The 16,921-nt window shown below is 48.9% G+C and overlaps 1 protein-coding gene across 4 annotated transcripts in view; it reads right to left on the reverse strand.

Annotated features, from left to right (window-relative positions):
* The window catches only part of UBE4B (ubiquitination factor E4B), a 43,524-nt gene that overhangs the window by 21,389 nt on the left and 5,214 nt on the right, over positions 1–16,921 (reverse strand). For 3 of the 4 annotated variants that reach the window (XM_039367183.1, XM_039367184.1, XM_039367185.1), the window contains 11 exons: positions 12,748–12,934; positions 10,794–10,929; positions 8,917–9,004; positions 8,310–8,454; positions 6,777–7,005; positions 5,807–6,199; positions 3,785–3,907; positions 1,474–1,615; positions 686–786; positions 410–524; positions 29–112 (listed from right to left, as the gene is read on the reverse strand). In XM_039367183.1, coding sequence (XP_039223117.1) covers positions 29–112; positions 410–524; positions 686–786; positions 1,474–1,615; positions 3,785–3,907; positions 5,807–6,199; positions 6,777–7,005; positions 8,310–8,454; positions 8,917–9,004; positions 10,794–10,929; positions 12,748–12,934 — 1,743 coding nt within the window. The remainder of the gene's footprint in view (positions 1–28; positions 113–409; positions 525–685; positions 787–1,473; positions 1,616–3,784; positions 3,908–5,806; positions 6,200–6,776; positions 7,006–8,309; positions 8,455–8,916; positions 9,005–10,793; positions 10,930–12,747; positions 12,935–16,921) is intronic. The other variant, XM_039367186.1, reaches the window with a different exon arrangement.

Below are 16,921 nucleotides of genomic sequence, written 5' to 3' on the forward strand. Positions count from 1 at the left end.
AGTGCTAGCAGGTGGTTCCGACGCTCACCATAAGGGGGTATTTAAAGTTGTCGCTATCGAAGGAGCATTCTTTTGACGCAAGAGCCAGCCCTTGTAAAATAGGTATAAAGATCTGTTGAACAGAAGGAAAAAGAGAAGAATCAGGGGGCTTCCACAGCTTCCATTTGGAGAAGAGTCAGGCCGAACCAAAAGCCAGGCCTAAATTAGCACCCGCTCCAGGGTGAACCAACCGAGGCCAGCATGAAAGGCCCAAAATCTTCAGCTTCAGAAGATTTTTTTTTTTAGTTCAACAGGCTAAGAATGTACAAGGGCAGCTCAAGACTCCACCAAACGTGTTGAGTTTCGCTCAGGCTGTGGCACACGTATGCCCCCCACCCCACCGAGAGCTTGGCAAGGTCCTCTTTTTTACCTGTTTGAAGACCTCTTCATCTTGGTGAGTCGTCCTCACCAATTCCTGGATGAAACCAAAGGGGAGATTCCTACAGAGCATATATGGGACTAACAACGACTGCTGCTGGGATGACCTGGGTACGGGAGACAGAAGGGTTCAAGATAGTCCATCCCCTCCCCCCGCCCGCGGTGCCTGAAATAACTCTGAAGCCCAAGGTCCTCAGAGGGCAGATTCCCGAGAGGTTTAAAGGGGAGGTCGAGCAAGGATCGCTAGGTGGCCTCCTGTCCCCCTGACCTCAGCTGCGTTAGGGATCCTTGGAGCACCAAAGCCGCGTGGGAAATGCACTGGGATCGGATGTTGCTGAGAAGCTGGCTCACCACCGGCTGGCTGCACATCTAGGAGAGGCAGAAACAGGGTGAAGGTAGCCCATCTTTCATCAGAGAGAGAGAGAGAGAGAGAAAGAGAGACGAAAAGAGACGGGGAGAGAGAGAGAGAGAGAGAGAGAGAGAGATTGGGGGAGAGAGGAGACAGAAAGGTAGGAAGGGAGAGGGAGAGACTGGGGAGAGGGAGAAAGAGAAACTGGGGAGAGAGGAGACAATAGGGACAGTGAGAGACTGGAGGAGAGATAGAGAAGGAGAGAGACTGGGGAGAGAGAAAGACAGGGAGAGAGAGGGGGGAGAGACTGGGGGAGAGAGACAGGGAGAGAGAGGAGATAGACTGGGGAGAGAGAAAGGGAGAGGGAGAGAGAGGAGAGAGATGGGGAAAGAGGGGAAGACTGGGGGAGGGAGAGGGAGGGAGACTGGGGGAGAGAGAGAGAGAGAGAGAGAGAGAGAGAGAGAGAGAGAGAGAGAGAGAGAGAGAGAGAGAAGGGAGCGTCCTCAACCTCAGCATCTTTAAGAGTTCTGGGAGTTGAACTCCACCCATCGTAAAGTTACTAAAGTTGAAACACGCCGACACAAAGATTGTGAGTTCCGTATAAAGTCCAGATCTCAGCCATTTCTTTAATGAAAGGAACCTAAAATGAACAAATTGGCCGGGCCTGCAAGGAGATGACAGACGCGAGCGAGAAAAAGAGGTGGTACCTTTGGCGCTTTCCTTTCCTCGATCCCCACTCGGTCGAAGCACTCAATGAGGTAGTTTAGCATCTCCGTTTCCTTGCACGTCTCAATGGCAAAATGGTCGCTGCACGAGTCGGAAATGCTGCCCCCCCCGGAGCCTCCGCCACTAGCAAACAAAAAGGGACATGGCGCACCACTGAGTCCAAAGGCTCAGGAAGGGAGGGAGGGAGGGAGGAAAGGAAGGAAGGAAGGAAGGAAGGAAGGAAGGAAGGAAGGAAGGAAGGAAGGAAGGAAGGAAGGAAGGACCATGGATGGGGCCCCCGCTGGACAGAAACACCACACAGGACAAAACTCATCCCTGGATTGCACACGGCCCCCTGAATTCCCATCAACCCAGCACTCCGCTCATGGCTATTACAGCCTGCTCTCCTTAGCCAACAGGCCTACTTGATGATGTAACATCACTCAATAAGCATCCTTGTGTACATGAGACCCATCCACACAACCCCGTAGGGTTCCTGGGGAGCGGGGAGCATCTTGGAATCAATGCACTGAGAAAACATTGCTTGCTCTTAAGGAGTCCTTACAGCTGCCTCAATGTTTGAGCAACTCTCCCCTTAACTGAACGGACGTCTCTTCTCTAAAGAGGAGAAGGATTATGGGAAGGGAGAACCCTAACCCTTAGCTTAAGTGGGACGCCAGCCCAGCAGCCCCACAGACTAAATCAAGAATCTTCTTTTCTGTAGAGAGTAAACCATCCCCCAAACCAGGAGAGTTTGCGTGGGGACAACTACGGAGGGTCTGGATTTTGGCAGAACTTGCTCGGTGAAAACCACTCAGGGCTTCAGTCTTCTCTGCTCCAACTTCATTACAATCCGTTCATTACAATCTGAGCACAAGCTTGCAAGAACTCATTTTGCACAACTGTGTGTGTGTGTGTGTGTGTGTGTGTGTGTGTGTGCGTGTGTGTGTGTCCGAGAATGCGATGTCCCGCTGTACAGATGGGAGTTTTGCGCTGCCCTAAGAGAAAAATAACAAGCCACAGATTGTGCTTGACAACAGGGACCTGTTGTCAAAGTATTCTTGGAATATGTATTGATGCTCTATTTTATTTTATTTTATTTTTGTGGGTAAGATGCTGTTGTTGACTTTTTAAATACAGGCAAATGCCGAGAGACCACGTCTGTAGGTATTTTGAGATTTTTTTAGACAGCCCAATGAAGACGCATTTGCTTATTATGAGCTTATAGGCTTTTTTTCAAGCGTAACGAAGCATCCTTATTATTCCCATCAAATTTATTTACTGCTCATCTCGCCGTTCAAGGGGACTCGACGTGTTTTACGGGGTCCTCATGATTCCCAAGTTACCACAGCACACTGGCCGTGCTCACGGAAAGCATTTGCCCACGCTTTGCTTAACTGAGTTTGCTCAATTATAATAAACCGTAAACCAACAATGCAGGCTAGACTTATATAACGCTTTCAGCCAGTTGGCTTAGAAGTAGCCTCTCAACCCCAAACTATGGTTTACTCAGCCCAATAGCTGAGGCTGGGCCTTAGCAGGTTGGATAAATTAATTTTACACAAACACGTCTAGTTTTCATTGGATTGGGCACCAGCTGAGGGCACTCCTAAAGAATCGGGGATGCTGTGGATGAAATGAACCCTTTATGGACCGTTCGCATGTGGCAGAGGAGCCAAAACCCTAAAGAAATCACGGTCTCTAATTGCCCTGGCACAGCTTCCCTTGTGGGTGGAAATGGCCAACCTGATGGGAGATATTTCCTATTCAATACATCCCAAACCCAAAATCTTGGCTGGCCGCTCCTCCTAGCAAGCCAGAAACAAAAGCCAATTTTTCTGAAGTCGTAAAGCCACCCTTTAGAACAGTGGTTCTCAACCTTTCTAATGCCGCGACCCCATAATACAGTTCCCCATGTTGTGGTGACCTCCAACCACTTATACATCACTGGGTGCCAAGGGCATGGCCAAAGAAAAGGGGGGAAAAAAAATGGCAGACAGCCTTGTTTGGCGACCCCCATGAAATGGTCGTTCGACCCCAAATGGGGTCCCGACCCACAGGTTGAGAACCACTGCTTTAGAAAGAAGTTTTCATTCACAAAGCAACTCGGGATAATTTGGCACTTAGGGAGGAGGAGAAAAAACAACAACAACAACACCAACACCAAGTTTTCATCCTGCCAAAGGGGTAAATGTTTTTACCACCTGCGAGAGATTTGGAAATTAAATGCTGAGCAGGGGCGAACGGGGAGAGAGGGGTTAAGGATCTTGAAGACAGGAAATGCAAACAAGCCACACTCTTTTTCTAGAGTACCTGGACCCAAATGGAACCCAAGTCAACTCCTCCTCCTCCTCCTCCTCTTCCTCTTCTTCCTCAGAACTGTCGCCAGAGACATCAGAAATCGCGAGGAGGAGGGAGAAAGGGCTGTCGTACAGACTAGTATAACAAAAGCAGAGGTGGATGAATGAATACGAGAGAATGGAGGGGAGACAAACACACACACACACACACACACACAAACCCAAGCTCGTTTTCTATCAAGACCATCTTCACTGCAAGCATGCGGCGAGTTAATTTTGGGAAATCAGCCGCACGGGTTAGAGAGGCGCATCCCCAGCAAGCCTTGGCACAGCGATGGCGAACCTTTTAGAGACCGAGTGCCCAAACTGCAACCCAACATTCACTTATTTATGGCAAAGTGCTAGGACCGCATCAGCATTGTGGTGCTCTCAAGGGGAGAGGGGGTGTGGCCCACTAGGTGGGCATGTTCCAACATCGCTGTGGTGCTCACGGCAGACTGAGTGCGTGAGGCTAGGGTGAGTGGACCAGGACCAGGATGGCAGGGATCAGTCCCTCGCCATCTTCGGGGTATCCCCGGGGGGGGCCAATGCCACTTGCTAGCTCACTTCCTGCCCCATTGCTTCCAAACACCACATGCTTGCTACTCAGGCGAACTGTGCTGGGGCAACGGCGTTGTGTGCCCACAGAGAGGGCTCTGAGTGCCGCCTCTGGCACACGTGCCATAGGTTCGCCACCACTGCCTTGGAACAAAGCAGGAGGTCTTCTGGGGAATTTACGAACGGCAGCACCCGAGGAATTTAAGGAAGGCCCAATTCCTGAGTCCATGATTGTTGATCTTAACCGTAAAGGTTGGATGTAGTCGCCTTTGGCAGAGGCCAGGACCCTGATTTGTCTCCTCCAGCTGACTGACCTCAAGAGGGACCTTTATTGCCAGGGGCGTAAAAACCTTGAAGGAGATAGTAACATTGTCCCCTCACTAGCCAGACGCTGAGAATGTCAGCTGATGGAGGTTGGCCAAAGCTGAAGCCCAATTTTTTCCAAGACTTTTCAGCAACTGCTCTTGGCTACTATGGAAAAAGCCACTGGCCAAACCGTTCCCTCGGAGACTCTTGAGGATCACTCAAGAATTTGGAAAAATAGAGGAAATATTTCATGTAATAGCTTGAGATCCGTACTAAAGATATTTGTATATTGTTGAATCATTGGCCAACTCAGCCGCCACGCGGCTTTTCAAATATTTCAATGTGAAATTAGAAAATCAATAAAACTTTTTGCAAAAAAAAAAAAAAAAAAGGGAAAAAAAAGAATCACTCAAGAATTCTTCAGGAAGCTGCAGGAATTCTTCTCTCCCAAAGCAGTTTAGTGGCTTCTCTCTTAGCCAAAGAACAATTATGCTACACCTTTGCTCTAAAGCAGGGCTGCCCGAGCTTGGCAATCTGAAGACCCCGTGGACTTCATCTCCCAGAATTCTGCAAGCAGCGTGGCTGGCTGGGGAATTCTGGGAGTTGAGGTTCACGGGTTTTCAAGTCACCAAGCTCGGACACCCCTGCTCTAAGGTCTGTCGGTTCTCCTGCTCTGTCCTAAATATTGAACATTGTTTGGTCAGCCGGAATCTCAGTTCAAGGAGATGGGAAGCAGAGCCATCCCATCAGTCCTGAAGACCACTGCTCAAGCAGCAGATTGCACTTGATCCATTGATCATCACTCTCTTCCTCTTCCTACGTGCCAACCTTTTTCTAACTGACTGAGATCCTTGGGCTGAAGAGCAGAGCAAAACTTCTCTGGGTTAGTCAAATATTTCCTTCTTTCCTCTGCACCGTCCTGGAAAACGCCGTGAATCTTGCCCCCCCCCCCAAAAAAGACGCAAAGCCAGGATTAGCTCAGCTCAAACGCCATTCAGGGAAGCCAAACCAGGAAGCTCGTTTGAAAAGCGGGTGGATTAGCTGAAGAGGCTTAAAGATGCTCTTTCAAACACCGGCTGGTCACTGCAACCCACACACCAGAAACCGCAAATTCACCCAGCTCCAAAAATACCTAGAGGGCATCCGGCTTGGGGAAGACGTACTGCTGCTGCTCAAAGGGCAGAGGAGGGGCAGGGTGCTGGCTACGGGTCTAACCCTAGACGAAGTGACCCGTGCAGCTGGAGGACTGGGGTTTAGGCCCGGAGGAGTCGACGCGGCTGAAAGACTGGCGGTGCCTGCTGTGGGCGTGGCAGGAGCCGCCAAGGTCCAGGGGTGTGCCACTGTGTACGGACGGTACCGTGGGGATGAGGGCTGGGCACTGGGCGGCCCGGCTGGCAGGTGATGGGGGCTGACAGACAGGGAAGACATGGGGAGGGGAGCCACGGGGGAGGAAGGGAGAAAGGAGCCAGCCAAAGGGGGGTGGCTTGCGATATTGAAAATGGGAATGGGGCTGCTTCCGTAGAGGCTGCAGTCAACCAAAAGCGGGAAGGAGGAGGAAAAGAAAGAGAGAGACCAGAATGGACAACAGGGAAGACCACACACAAAAAAAAAGGGAGACGACGACGCGGGAAAGAGAAAAAGCAGCCACTCAGTTGAAATTCTTACGCCAGGGAGGGGCGTCTCACAAAACCCTCCGGGATCAATTTGCCCCTAATGAATGGTCTGGTCCATTTTAAGGGCAGACCACTCCGGTCCCGACTATCTGTTCAGAGGCCAATTCTCGGCCAGCTGGCCAAATTTGCATAGCAGTGGCACTTGAGACTTATCTACCGCTTCACGGTGCCTTTACAGCCCTCTCTAAGCGGTTTACAGAGTCAGCCTGTGGCCCCTGACAATCTGGGTGTCCTCCTTTTACCAACCCTGGAAGAATGGAAGGCTGAGTCGACCTTGAGCCCGTCAGGATCGAACTGCCGGCGGTGGGCAGTGAGCAGTGACTTAGCCTGCAGTTCTGCATTCTCACCACCGCGCCACCCACGGCTCTTCGGAGAGCTTCACCTCGTGGCCTTTGACTCCCAGGTGTGGTTTGGGGCCTGCCGACCTACCTGGATAAGGAGCTGGAGCCGAATGAGCCCACGTTGCAAAACACAGGGCTGGTTCCCGGGTTGGAGCCAGTGTTCAGGACTAGGTTCCTGTCGGGCGAGCGGGCGGCAGCCGCAATCGGCTGTGACGTGGCGGTCAAGCTGGCAAAGGGGTTTTCTTCTCTCGAGTGGGTGGACATCATTAGGACCTCCATCAGCACTTGCCCAATCAAGTCTTTGAAGTCCGAGAACACTGGGAGGGGAGGGAAGGGAAGGGGGTTACTTGAGGACCCTCCGCACTAGCGTTAGAAGTGAACCAACAGAGGGGTTACAAGCTCAAGTTATTATTAAGGGTAGTCCTCGGCTTACAGATATGCATTTAGTGACCTTCCAAGTTACAAGGGCACTGGAAAAAAGGGACTGTTATGGTTCCGGCTAATGAAAATTTCAAAGAACTTCCAGGCATTGATTTTCCTAAAAGTTTTTTATTGTTACAAAATGTCGGCACAGGCACAACGGAGGGATGCTAGGATCTAAGTTCTCTTCCTCTGAGCAGTTAAATTATCAACATGTTCCCTCCCTAAATTAGTGGTCATATATCACATTATCCAATTAGTATGAAGGTCAAAGGTTTTCTTCCTCTTTCTTTCCCAGCGGGCTTTACCCCCAACCCCCCTTCTGCTCTGTATTAACCCCATAAATACCAGACAGTTCTGCATATTGTCAAAAGCAAGAATATACAGTATTTGCAGTGTGGACAGGGACTTAGGACGGTTTTCATACATGTCCTCAGGATCACGTGATCAAAGTTTGGATGCTTGGCAGCTGGCCTGTATTTATGACGGTCGCAGCGTCCCCGGGGCCACGCCACCCCCTTTTGTGACCCTTTGATAAGCAAAGTCAAAGAGGGAAGCCAATGCACTTAACCAGCATGTTGCTAACTCAACAACCACCGTGATTCAATTAGCAACGGCGGCAAGCAAGGTCGTAAAAGGGGGCAAAATTCATTTAACAACCGTCTTGCTTAGCAGGGGAAATTTTGGGCTCACGGGGGCCTGTAAATCAAGGGCGTCCTGTATCTGATTTGGGTGCTGCTCATCTCGTCTAGATGCTGTCAATCTCTTCGGCAACCTGGAGGGCGGGGTCCAATCTAACCCAACGATGCTCGCCAGCTTTTAATTACAACAGGAAGAGGAAGTGGAGCCGTCCACACCCGGCTCTGTCCTCCACCAACCATCTGGGATGCCAAATCACCTTGGCTCAGTGTGGGCCCCCGAACTCAGGACAAACCAGATGGCCTGTGACCCCCTTCGTTTCAACAAAAACGAAGCCTCCAGGACGATGTTCTCACCCTCCCATCTTCGAGATGGGAGGACTTCGACGCCCAGAATCCTCCAGGTAAAGCTCCAACAGGTTGTGAGAGGGAGGGGGGCCCCCTCCTTGAATTGTGGCAGCCCATGCCTGATCTAAAAGACGCTTCAGACAGTTGACTTTGGTAAGCCAATTCTGCTTCTGACACGCATCCAGAGGCAAAAGGCGGAGGGAGGGGCTCCTTACCGTCTTTTGGGTTCTGCTTGAACTGCTCAGAAAGGGAAGTGAGGAAGATGACGTCTCGATCTCGGTCTTTCCAAGAGACTCGGAAAATCTTACAAACCAGCTGCAAGGCTTGTTCCTCCGAGATTTCCAATCCGGAGGGGAGCTCCTGCGGGGCGAAACCAGAAAATACTCATTTTACCCGGGGCAAAAAAAAAAAGGGCGGGGACATCTAAGATTTGAGACTGCCTGAAGCAGTGTTTCCCAAACTTGACCATTTTAAGGCATGTGGAATTCTGGGAGTTGAAGTCCACATGCCTTAAAATGGTCAAGTTTGGGAAACACTGGCCTGAAGGAAACGAGCATCCTGCAGGTCCCCAGGGTGGATGCTTTTGCAAAAGGTGGTTGAAGGTCACCTTCTGGCTCCCACTAGGTGGCGCTGCTTAACTGAGAGGACTTGAGTTTGGAGCGAAGAGGATAGAGAAGAATAAGATAGACAAGCGCAGCCATTCACCACCGGGAGGAACACCATTTGGGTTCTCTGGCCATGTGGATAGCACATTTGCCATTCTGCCTACCCGGACGTGTGTCGCCATTATGTTTCCCCACAAGCCCGGTGTGACCTCCTCACCTTATCGGAGAGGCTCCGTTTCTCCCGCCGATCGCTCTCATCCACTTCCATGTTTTCGATCCCCGAATCCACATCGACCTGGGACAAGCTGGAAAGGGAGCAGAGGACCCTTTCAAACCCGCTGAATCTAATTTTTTTTTTAATATTTTTTTATTTTTCCAAACTCTCCCCCATACATATACCGTGATATTTATCAGATGTTAACATACATTCTTTTTACATTCATATATAAGATACTTTTGATAAAATGAAATAAATACACACACACGACTTTTGGGGTTGCTCGCCCATTTCCCCTTTCACCATATCCACACTCCTTCTTCTCTACCTTCTTTCTCCCTTTCTTCTCTTCCCTACTTCCCTCTTCTTCCTCTCCTCTTTCCTTCCTTCACCACTTCTCCCCACTTCTCCTTCAACCTTGCTACTTCCTTCTCCCCTCCTTTACTCTTTTCTCTCTCCTCTCCTTTCTTCCCTCTCATCCCTCTTCAGATACAATTCAGAAACCCGCTGAATCTAGAGACCGCTCCCCGTTCAGAAGAGCAGTTGCGCAAAACAGACGCTCCCAGCATGGGAGGGCTGGAGGGAAAACAACCCAATGTGCAAAACAAACAAACAAAAAAACCCCGCAACTGTGCCATTGGCTATAACTGATGGGATAACCAGCTGCCCAGACACTGCTTGCTTCGGAACAAGCCAACATGAGTCATGTAGGACAGCTCCAGCACATTTCATTTCTCGCCCCCTCCCACAGCTTGCATTCTGTGAGGGTGTCAATGCGGGGTTGTCAAGCAGAAACCAGCCCATGTGTGGGGAGAATAACATTTTGATTCTGCATTCCCCCCCCCAAAAGCCATTATTCTCTGGCTAGGTTTACAAATTCTGCTTATCTGTACACAAACTTGAATACGTTCCAACTTTTGGAAGGCAAAAAAAAAAAAACAAAAAACCCTACAGGGAGAGCCTTAAGGGCTGCAAAATCAAATAAAAAAGAGCTATTCCTTAGTCTGATCGTTTTTCATCTCTTCCACGTGTATTCTTCTCTTCCTGTTACATTTATTTACTATATGGATTCGGGATAGTCCATATTTCCTTTTTCAACAATTTAAGCCTTGCCATGGAGAACCCAAATCGTAGTATGGAGGTTGATAAACCTCATCAAGGGAGATAGCCAGCAATCTGAGTTTGCTTTACCCATCAGCTCTGGTGGCGCAGTGGTTAGAATGGAGTACTGCAGGCTAACTCTGCTCGCTGCCAGCAGTTCGATCCTGACCAGCTCAAGGTTGACTCAGCCTTTCATCCGTCTGAGGTCGGTAAAATGAGGACCCAGATTGTTGGGGGCAATTTGCTGACTCTGTAAACCTCTTAGAGAGAGCTGTAAAGCACTGTGAAGCGGTATATAAGTCTAAGTGCTATTGCTATATAAGAGCCCTGGTGGCGCAGTGGTTAGAATGCAGTATTGCAGGCTGACTCTGCCACAGTCTGGAGTCCGATCCTGACAGGCTCACGGTTGACTCAGCCTTCCATCCTTCCGAGGTGGGTAAAACGAGGACACAGATTGTTGGGGGCAATTTGCTGACTCTGTAAACCACTCAGAGAGGGGTGTCAAGCACGATGAAGCGGCATATAAGTCTAAGTGCTATTGTCATGGTGTTATATTGATATGGCTATGGTGGGAAATGGGCTCCACCAGCACATAAGAGAGTCACTTTCCAGGGTGAGATGGCGCGGTATAGTTTAGTAAGTAAGATTCTTCCACAGCTAAACACGACAGGTAAAGAAACACTGGTAGAATCTCCCACGAGGTTACGTGGTGCATCTTGGGCTAACGTCCCACCCAAGGCTGCCTCGAGCCAGGGACCGGATGAGGCCTCCCCTACCTTTTCTCGCAGGAGACGCTGTCGATGTCCATGCTCTGGGACCGGGACAAGGACTGGGACTGGGTTTCGAGGCTGTTGGACGGCGAGCTGCTGAGAGAACTCACACCTTCGCTGCTCTGGCTACGATGGGCAACACCTTCGGGAAAGAAGGCAGGAAGGAATTTACACGCTTAAACTTTCCAGCGTGCCCACGTGCACGAGCCTGCAGCTGGAAGCGGTGGGGAAACACGGTTACACAACAAACCATCCCCCTGACAAACCCCTCCCAAGTTGCAGACCACCAGGCCAACTTGCAGGAAGAAAGCAAGTTTAATTTGTTCGGCCTCTGGCATAACATACACGGACTTATGAGCCCTACAGGTAGTCCTCGGCTTACCCACGTTCGCTTAGTGGCCGCTCAAAGTTACAACAGGCCTGGATAACAAAAGCGACTCGCCTATTTTTCACCTACGACCGTCGCAGCATCCCCAGGGTCATGTGATTTACGTTGGGAGGCTTAACAACCAACTCATCTTTACGACGGTCGCAGGGTCACGGGATTCTCCTTTCGCAATCTCCTAAAGAGGCGAGTAAATGGGGAAAGCCAGTCTCGCTTAACAACGGCAGGGAATTCACTTCACAACTTGTGGCGAGAAAAGTCATCAAAGGGGGCAAAATCCGCTTAACGAATTTCTCCCTTAGCCACGTAAACTTCCTTCCTTCCTTCCTTCCTTCCTTCCTTCCTTCCTTCCTTCCTTCCTTCCTTCGATAGATGATAGATAGATAGATAGATAGATAGATAGATAGATAGATAGGATGGAGAGATGAAAGGTAGGCAGATAGATAGATAGATAGATAGATAGATAGATAGATAGATAGATAGATAGATAGATAGATAGGGTTTTCTAGGTCAACACTGGGAACTGTAGGGTGCCGAAGTGAGAAACGAAATCTTAAATAAATGGTCTTCTCTTGCCTATGAGCTGCTTAGAATCTCCGTGAGTGAAGTGGCATCAAAGCCTTTGTAAATAAAAAATAATAATTATCGTTTAGTGTGCCATCAAAACTATTTTTAAACCCGGTGGGAACAACTTGGCTCTAGCAGGCCACGCAGCACATTTAACAGTGTTAAGTAAGATAAAAGGAAAGAAACGAACGTTCTTTCCAATTCAGTGTCACATCCCAATTAGCCAAGCACTTAAAATGTTTTAGCTCTGGGATGAACAGTATGTATGTCCGTGTGTTACACACACACACACACACATACACACACACACATAGACATACACACACCTCAGTGATTTGTTCTAAGAGCACTCCTCCCCCTAACTCTTTCTAAATAGGTTTCTCTCCTCTCTGAGTTCAAATCAAAGGAGAGGCTGCCCATGGAGAAACCTTGATTGTTATATCACCTCTTCAATGACAAGGTCAACGGGCTGAATGGCTGCTTAAGCAGATGGCGGAGGGAGGGAGGGAGGGAAGCAAGGAGGAGGCAGCCGCATGACGGTTTGGCTTGCCTGGCTAAGCAGCCAATTCCTCCAGCTTCAAGGCCAGCTGTTCTGCAGGCTAGGGCAATCTCTGTGGGAGAGGCTGTGGCTGTCAAAACTAGCCAGGCTACCCCATCCTCATATTCAGACAGGAGCTGGCTGGCTTCTCACATTGCTTCGAAGACAGCTTGTATGGTTTCGGCTCAGCGCGAAACAAGCCATGATAAGCCTGTAACATCTGGCGGATGGCGGAGAACGACGCTTTAAACTTCCTTGCTCGCTTCCATAAAATGACAGGAAGGCAAAGACAGCTTCCTCGCAGCTCTGCTAAACCCAAGACCTCATCCATGCCCTGCACAGCCCTGCAGGAAAAGCCGTAATTTCTCAAGAACCAGGGTTGACCCCCGCAAAAAAAGAAAAGAAAGCGGACGCGGTTTTTCTCATCCTGAATTATACTAAAGGATTGGCACTAGCAGACAGTGGCTTACCTGATGCACCGATTGGAGAGGTAGCAGGGGTCATGCTGTGAACGTTGAGTCCAAGGTTGTGGGGCGCCCCTGGAGGCGGCGCCGGGACTGGCTGCCCTGGAGGGTTCTCCCTCTGTGGAGATGTAAGTGGGGTGGTGGGCTGGGAAGAGGGTCCGCCGGCGAGCCGGGCAAGGCGCCTCCGACGGATCTACAACAAAACCAGGACACTGTGAGTTACTGGATTTCAGCCCTTCAGCGTTCCAGAAGGTCAGAATCAGAATCGAGCGGGAAGGGACCTTGAAGGTCTTCTAGTCCAGCCCCAAGAAGAAGACCCTATACCCATTTCAGACAGGTGGCTGTCCAGTCTTTTCTTAAAAATTCCAGGGATGAAGCACCTACAAGCTGTACCACCAGTTAATTGTCCTCACTGTCAGGAAGTTTCTCCTTAATTCCAGGTTGCTTCTCTCTTTGGTCAGTTTCCAACCATTGTTTCTTGTCTTGCTTTCTGGTGCTTTGGAGAATAATTCTTGTGGCAGCCCCTCAAATACTGGAAGATTGCTATCATGTCACCCCCTAAGACCTTCTTTTCTCCAGACTGGCCACATCCTATTCCTGCAACCGTTCTTCGTATGTTTTAGTCTCCAGGCCTTTAATCATCTTAGTTGCTCTTCTCTGCAACTTTTCCCAAAGTCTCAACATCTTTTTTTGTAACGTGGTGACCAAAACTCGATGCAGTATTCCAGGTGTGACCTCACTAAGTCTTTATAAAGTGATACTAAAACTTAACATGATTTTGATTCTATGCCTCTGTTTATACAACCATTGATTGTATGAGCAGACGATTGGCTCAAGTTTAAGTGACCATCCACTAGGACTCCAAGGTCCTTCTCGCAGTTACTGTTTTGGAGCTTTGAACAATCTCTGCCACAGCTTTCAAAACAGCCAAGGTCTCCTGCAGCAAAGCTGGTGTTATCAAGGTCAAAGACAGAATGTTTAATAAGAATTCCAAGTTCAGGAGGCAATCGACACCTTCCACACTGCTTCAGCCCACATCAAACCATGAATTGATCTGGCCTAGTGCTGGGCTGTCGCTGGCAAAGAGCCACTTTCATTCCAAAAGATTCAGCCAGCCGAGCGAGCAGCAAACATCATTTTCCTGGAAATGGACAGAGCACATGAGGAAAACATGTTGCAGTGTTCATTCCACCGCTCAGAGGAAGCTCTATTATTAGAAACCAAACAAGGCCCTCCTTGCCACCTTACGCAACCAGGTCCAACATCCTGCTCTCATTTTCTCAACCTGAGGAACATCTTCCCAAGAAAGACTTTCTCCATCCTTGTAAGGAAGGGGCAAAAAAAGGGAGCTAGCTTTTCACAAGTTCTTTCTTAAGATGCATTTCGGCCCGCGTCCCCTTACAGCCTAAAGCAGTGGTTCTCAACCTTTTTAATGCCGCGACCCCCCAACCGGTCGTAAGTCGAGGACTACTCAACCGGTTCTAAGTCGAGGACTACTCCACTGGTGCAGCACCGTTTGCAGAATGGGACTTTTGGCGGGCTCAGCAGGGCAGAGACAGCCTGGACAATTCCTATGGGCTTTGGAAAGCCAATAGAATTAGGCTCTATTCAAGAGAGTCTATTCTATTGGCTTTCCAAAGCCAATAGAATAAAAGGGAGTAGCACAGCTAAGGAAAAGGGGAAAAAAATGGCGGACTGCGTTGTTTGGCGACCCCGGTGAAATGGTCGTTCGACCCCAAATGGGGTCCCGACCCACAGGTGGAGAACCACTGGCCTAAAGTGAGCGGAAGATTTACGAAACTCGAAATGTGTTCTTTCCATCCTTTAATACATAAATTTAACAGGATGAAGCCCAGGTGTCCAGGTTGAAGGAAGCTGAACTCGACAGCTCGTTCATTACAGGTAATAACGGGACCACTCAAAGTTAGGACGGCGCGGAGAAAAAAAGAGACTTAGGACCGTTTTTCACCCTTATGACTAAGGCAGCATCCCCAAGGTCACGAGAACAAAATTCAGATGCTTGGCAACTGATCCTTATGACGGTCGCGTGGTCCCTCATGGGATCCCTTTTGGAACCTTCTGACAAGCAAAGCCAGATTCCCTTAAACAACCGTGTTACTAACTTCACAATGGCAGTGATTCCCTTAACATGGCTCCAAAGGTCATAAAACGGGGCAAAATTCACTTAACTGTCTCGCCTAGCAACAGAAAGTTTGAGCGCCACTGTGGTCGTTAAGTCGAGGACTACCTGTATGTAAATTTTGATATTTCTGGAGTGATAACTGATAGGACACTTTGTAAGGGTGGCACCGTTTAACATGAAATTATGGACTTAAAGAGTATTTTGTCTACATGAAGAAGGCACAACTCTGAAGGACTCTGAGAGGAAAAGGCTACACATCCGTCGCAGGAAGCACAGAAAAGCACGCTGTGAAAAGGTTTGGCCACTGACCAAAATCTAGGTCAAAAGTAGCTTGTTTTCATCAGAGTGTCTCTGAAAGCTGACTCAACTCACAGAAATTAGGCTGAAGTTATTATTCTCCTGCAAAGAATTGTCTGCCTGGAATAAGGTCCGCTGCGTTTCACGTTGGATAGTTCTCAGCCAGAAAAAATGTTGAAAAGAAAAAAAAAGAAACAGCCTTGGCCAATCCAATGATTCCTAATCTTTGCAAGGTCTAGACCAGGGCTCTTCAAACGTGGCCCTTGTATGACTTGTGGACTTCAACTCCCAGAATTCCAACGCTGGCTGAGGAATTCTGGGAGTTGAAGTCCACAAGTCCTAAAAGAGCCAGGTTTGAAGACCCCTGGTCTAGATGTATGTCCTTCAAACACATGTACACACACCCCTTAATGAGTATGCTCAATACTGGGGACTTATAGGAGCCCATACATCTGGAAGTTGCCCTGAACTCACAAACGTTTTTCAGAACTTTGGGTTGGTGCTTCTCCACCTCAACCGGGAACCATCAGGTGTCTCCCTACAAAGTAGGAGTCAACCATGAAGCTCGTGATATGGCAACATGGGGCATTGTTTCAACCTGAGCAATACTCTAAGTACCAACTCTCCAGGATTAAAATTGGGAGCAGCGCTCCTTCGTCCTTTCAGGAGGGGCCAAGGGTTAAACCTGGGACCCAACTAGCTTGAAGCAGAGATCTGCATGAGCTACTTCAAATTTAAGACAGTGCTAGAGAACGGGCCTGTCGGAAATGGTATGCTACTACCCCCAACATCATCTACCCCAGTGGTTCTTAACCTGGGCGATATTGCCCCCCAGGGGGCGATTTCATTTTTCAGGGGGGCAAAGGAACGAAAAGGGGGCGATATGGGGGTGATGGAGCGAGAAGCTTTGGGGACACTTTTGAGACTTTTTCGTACAGTGAATGGCTGTATATCTATCATACAAAAACATCAGATCCCTCGCTATTAGTGGATTGAATTGTGTTTTCAAATGTTGTTCCAGCTAGCTTCAGCACAGAACGCCGTATGTATGTGAATACGCATCGCTTATCTTCATGCGTGTTGCGCAGCAGCCTCTACCCATACAGTGGCGCGCCATTAGCCAGAATATGGGAGATATGGGGGAAAAGACTGGAAATAAATTATTTGCATCGATAGGTCCTGACGACAATTTTAAAGAAAACAAAAAAAGGGTTTGCATAAATTGAAGAATTATTTCCTATGTTGTGATTGAGAGGTTATGTTAGGGGAGGGGGGCGATCACAACTTCCTCATTGGCTCAAGGGGGGGCGATTCGTTCAAAAAGGTTAAGAACCACTGATCTACCGTGATTCCGAACCACTTCCACGTAACAGCTTGGACCTCTGTTCAATGATTTCCATGCCACGACACCTCTTCTGGGACCCCAGGAAGGTGACACAACATGAAAGTGGGTAGGAAGCACTCAAGAGCTTATTTTGGACCCACAGGAAGGAATGAAGTGACACCTGTCCAATCAGGGCTGGAGAAGGTGCTATTACTCCACCTACCAGCAAGGGCATCCTAACTAACGAAAATGACTAACCCAGAGCTTTTTCACCCGGTCCACTTAATTAGCTACCCTTATTTATTATTTAAAGTATTTCCACTCTTTCCCACCCGAAAGGCTCCGACAGGGCGACTGACATAATAATAAAAACTAAACCGGCCGCTCAAAACAAAAGGCATTGCACAGAAAGGGGG

The sequence above is a fragment of the Crotalus tigris genome, unplaced genomic scaffold (assembly GCF_016545835.1).
Source record: "Crotalus tigris isolate CLP2741 ecotype Arizona unplaced genomic scaffold, ASM1654583v1 scf7180000020588.15403103151:6194809, whole genome shotgun sequence".
NCBI classification, from domain to species: Eukaryota; Metazoa; Chordata; class Lepidosauria; order Squamata; family Viperidae; genus Crotalus; species Crotalus tigris.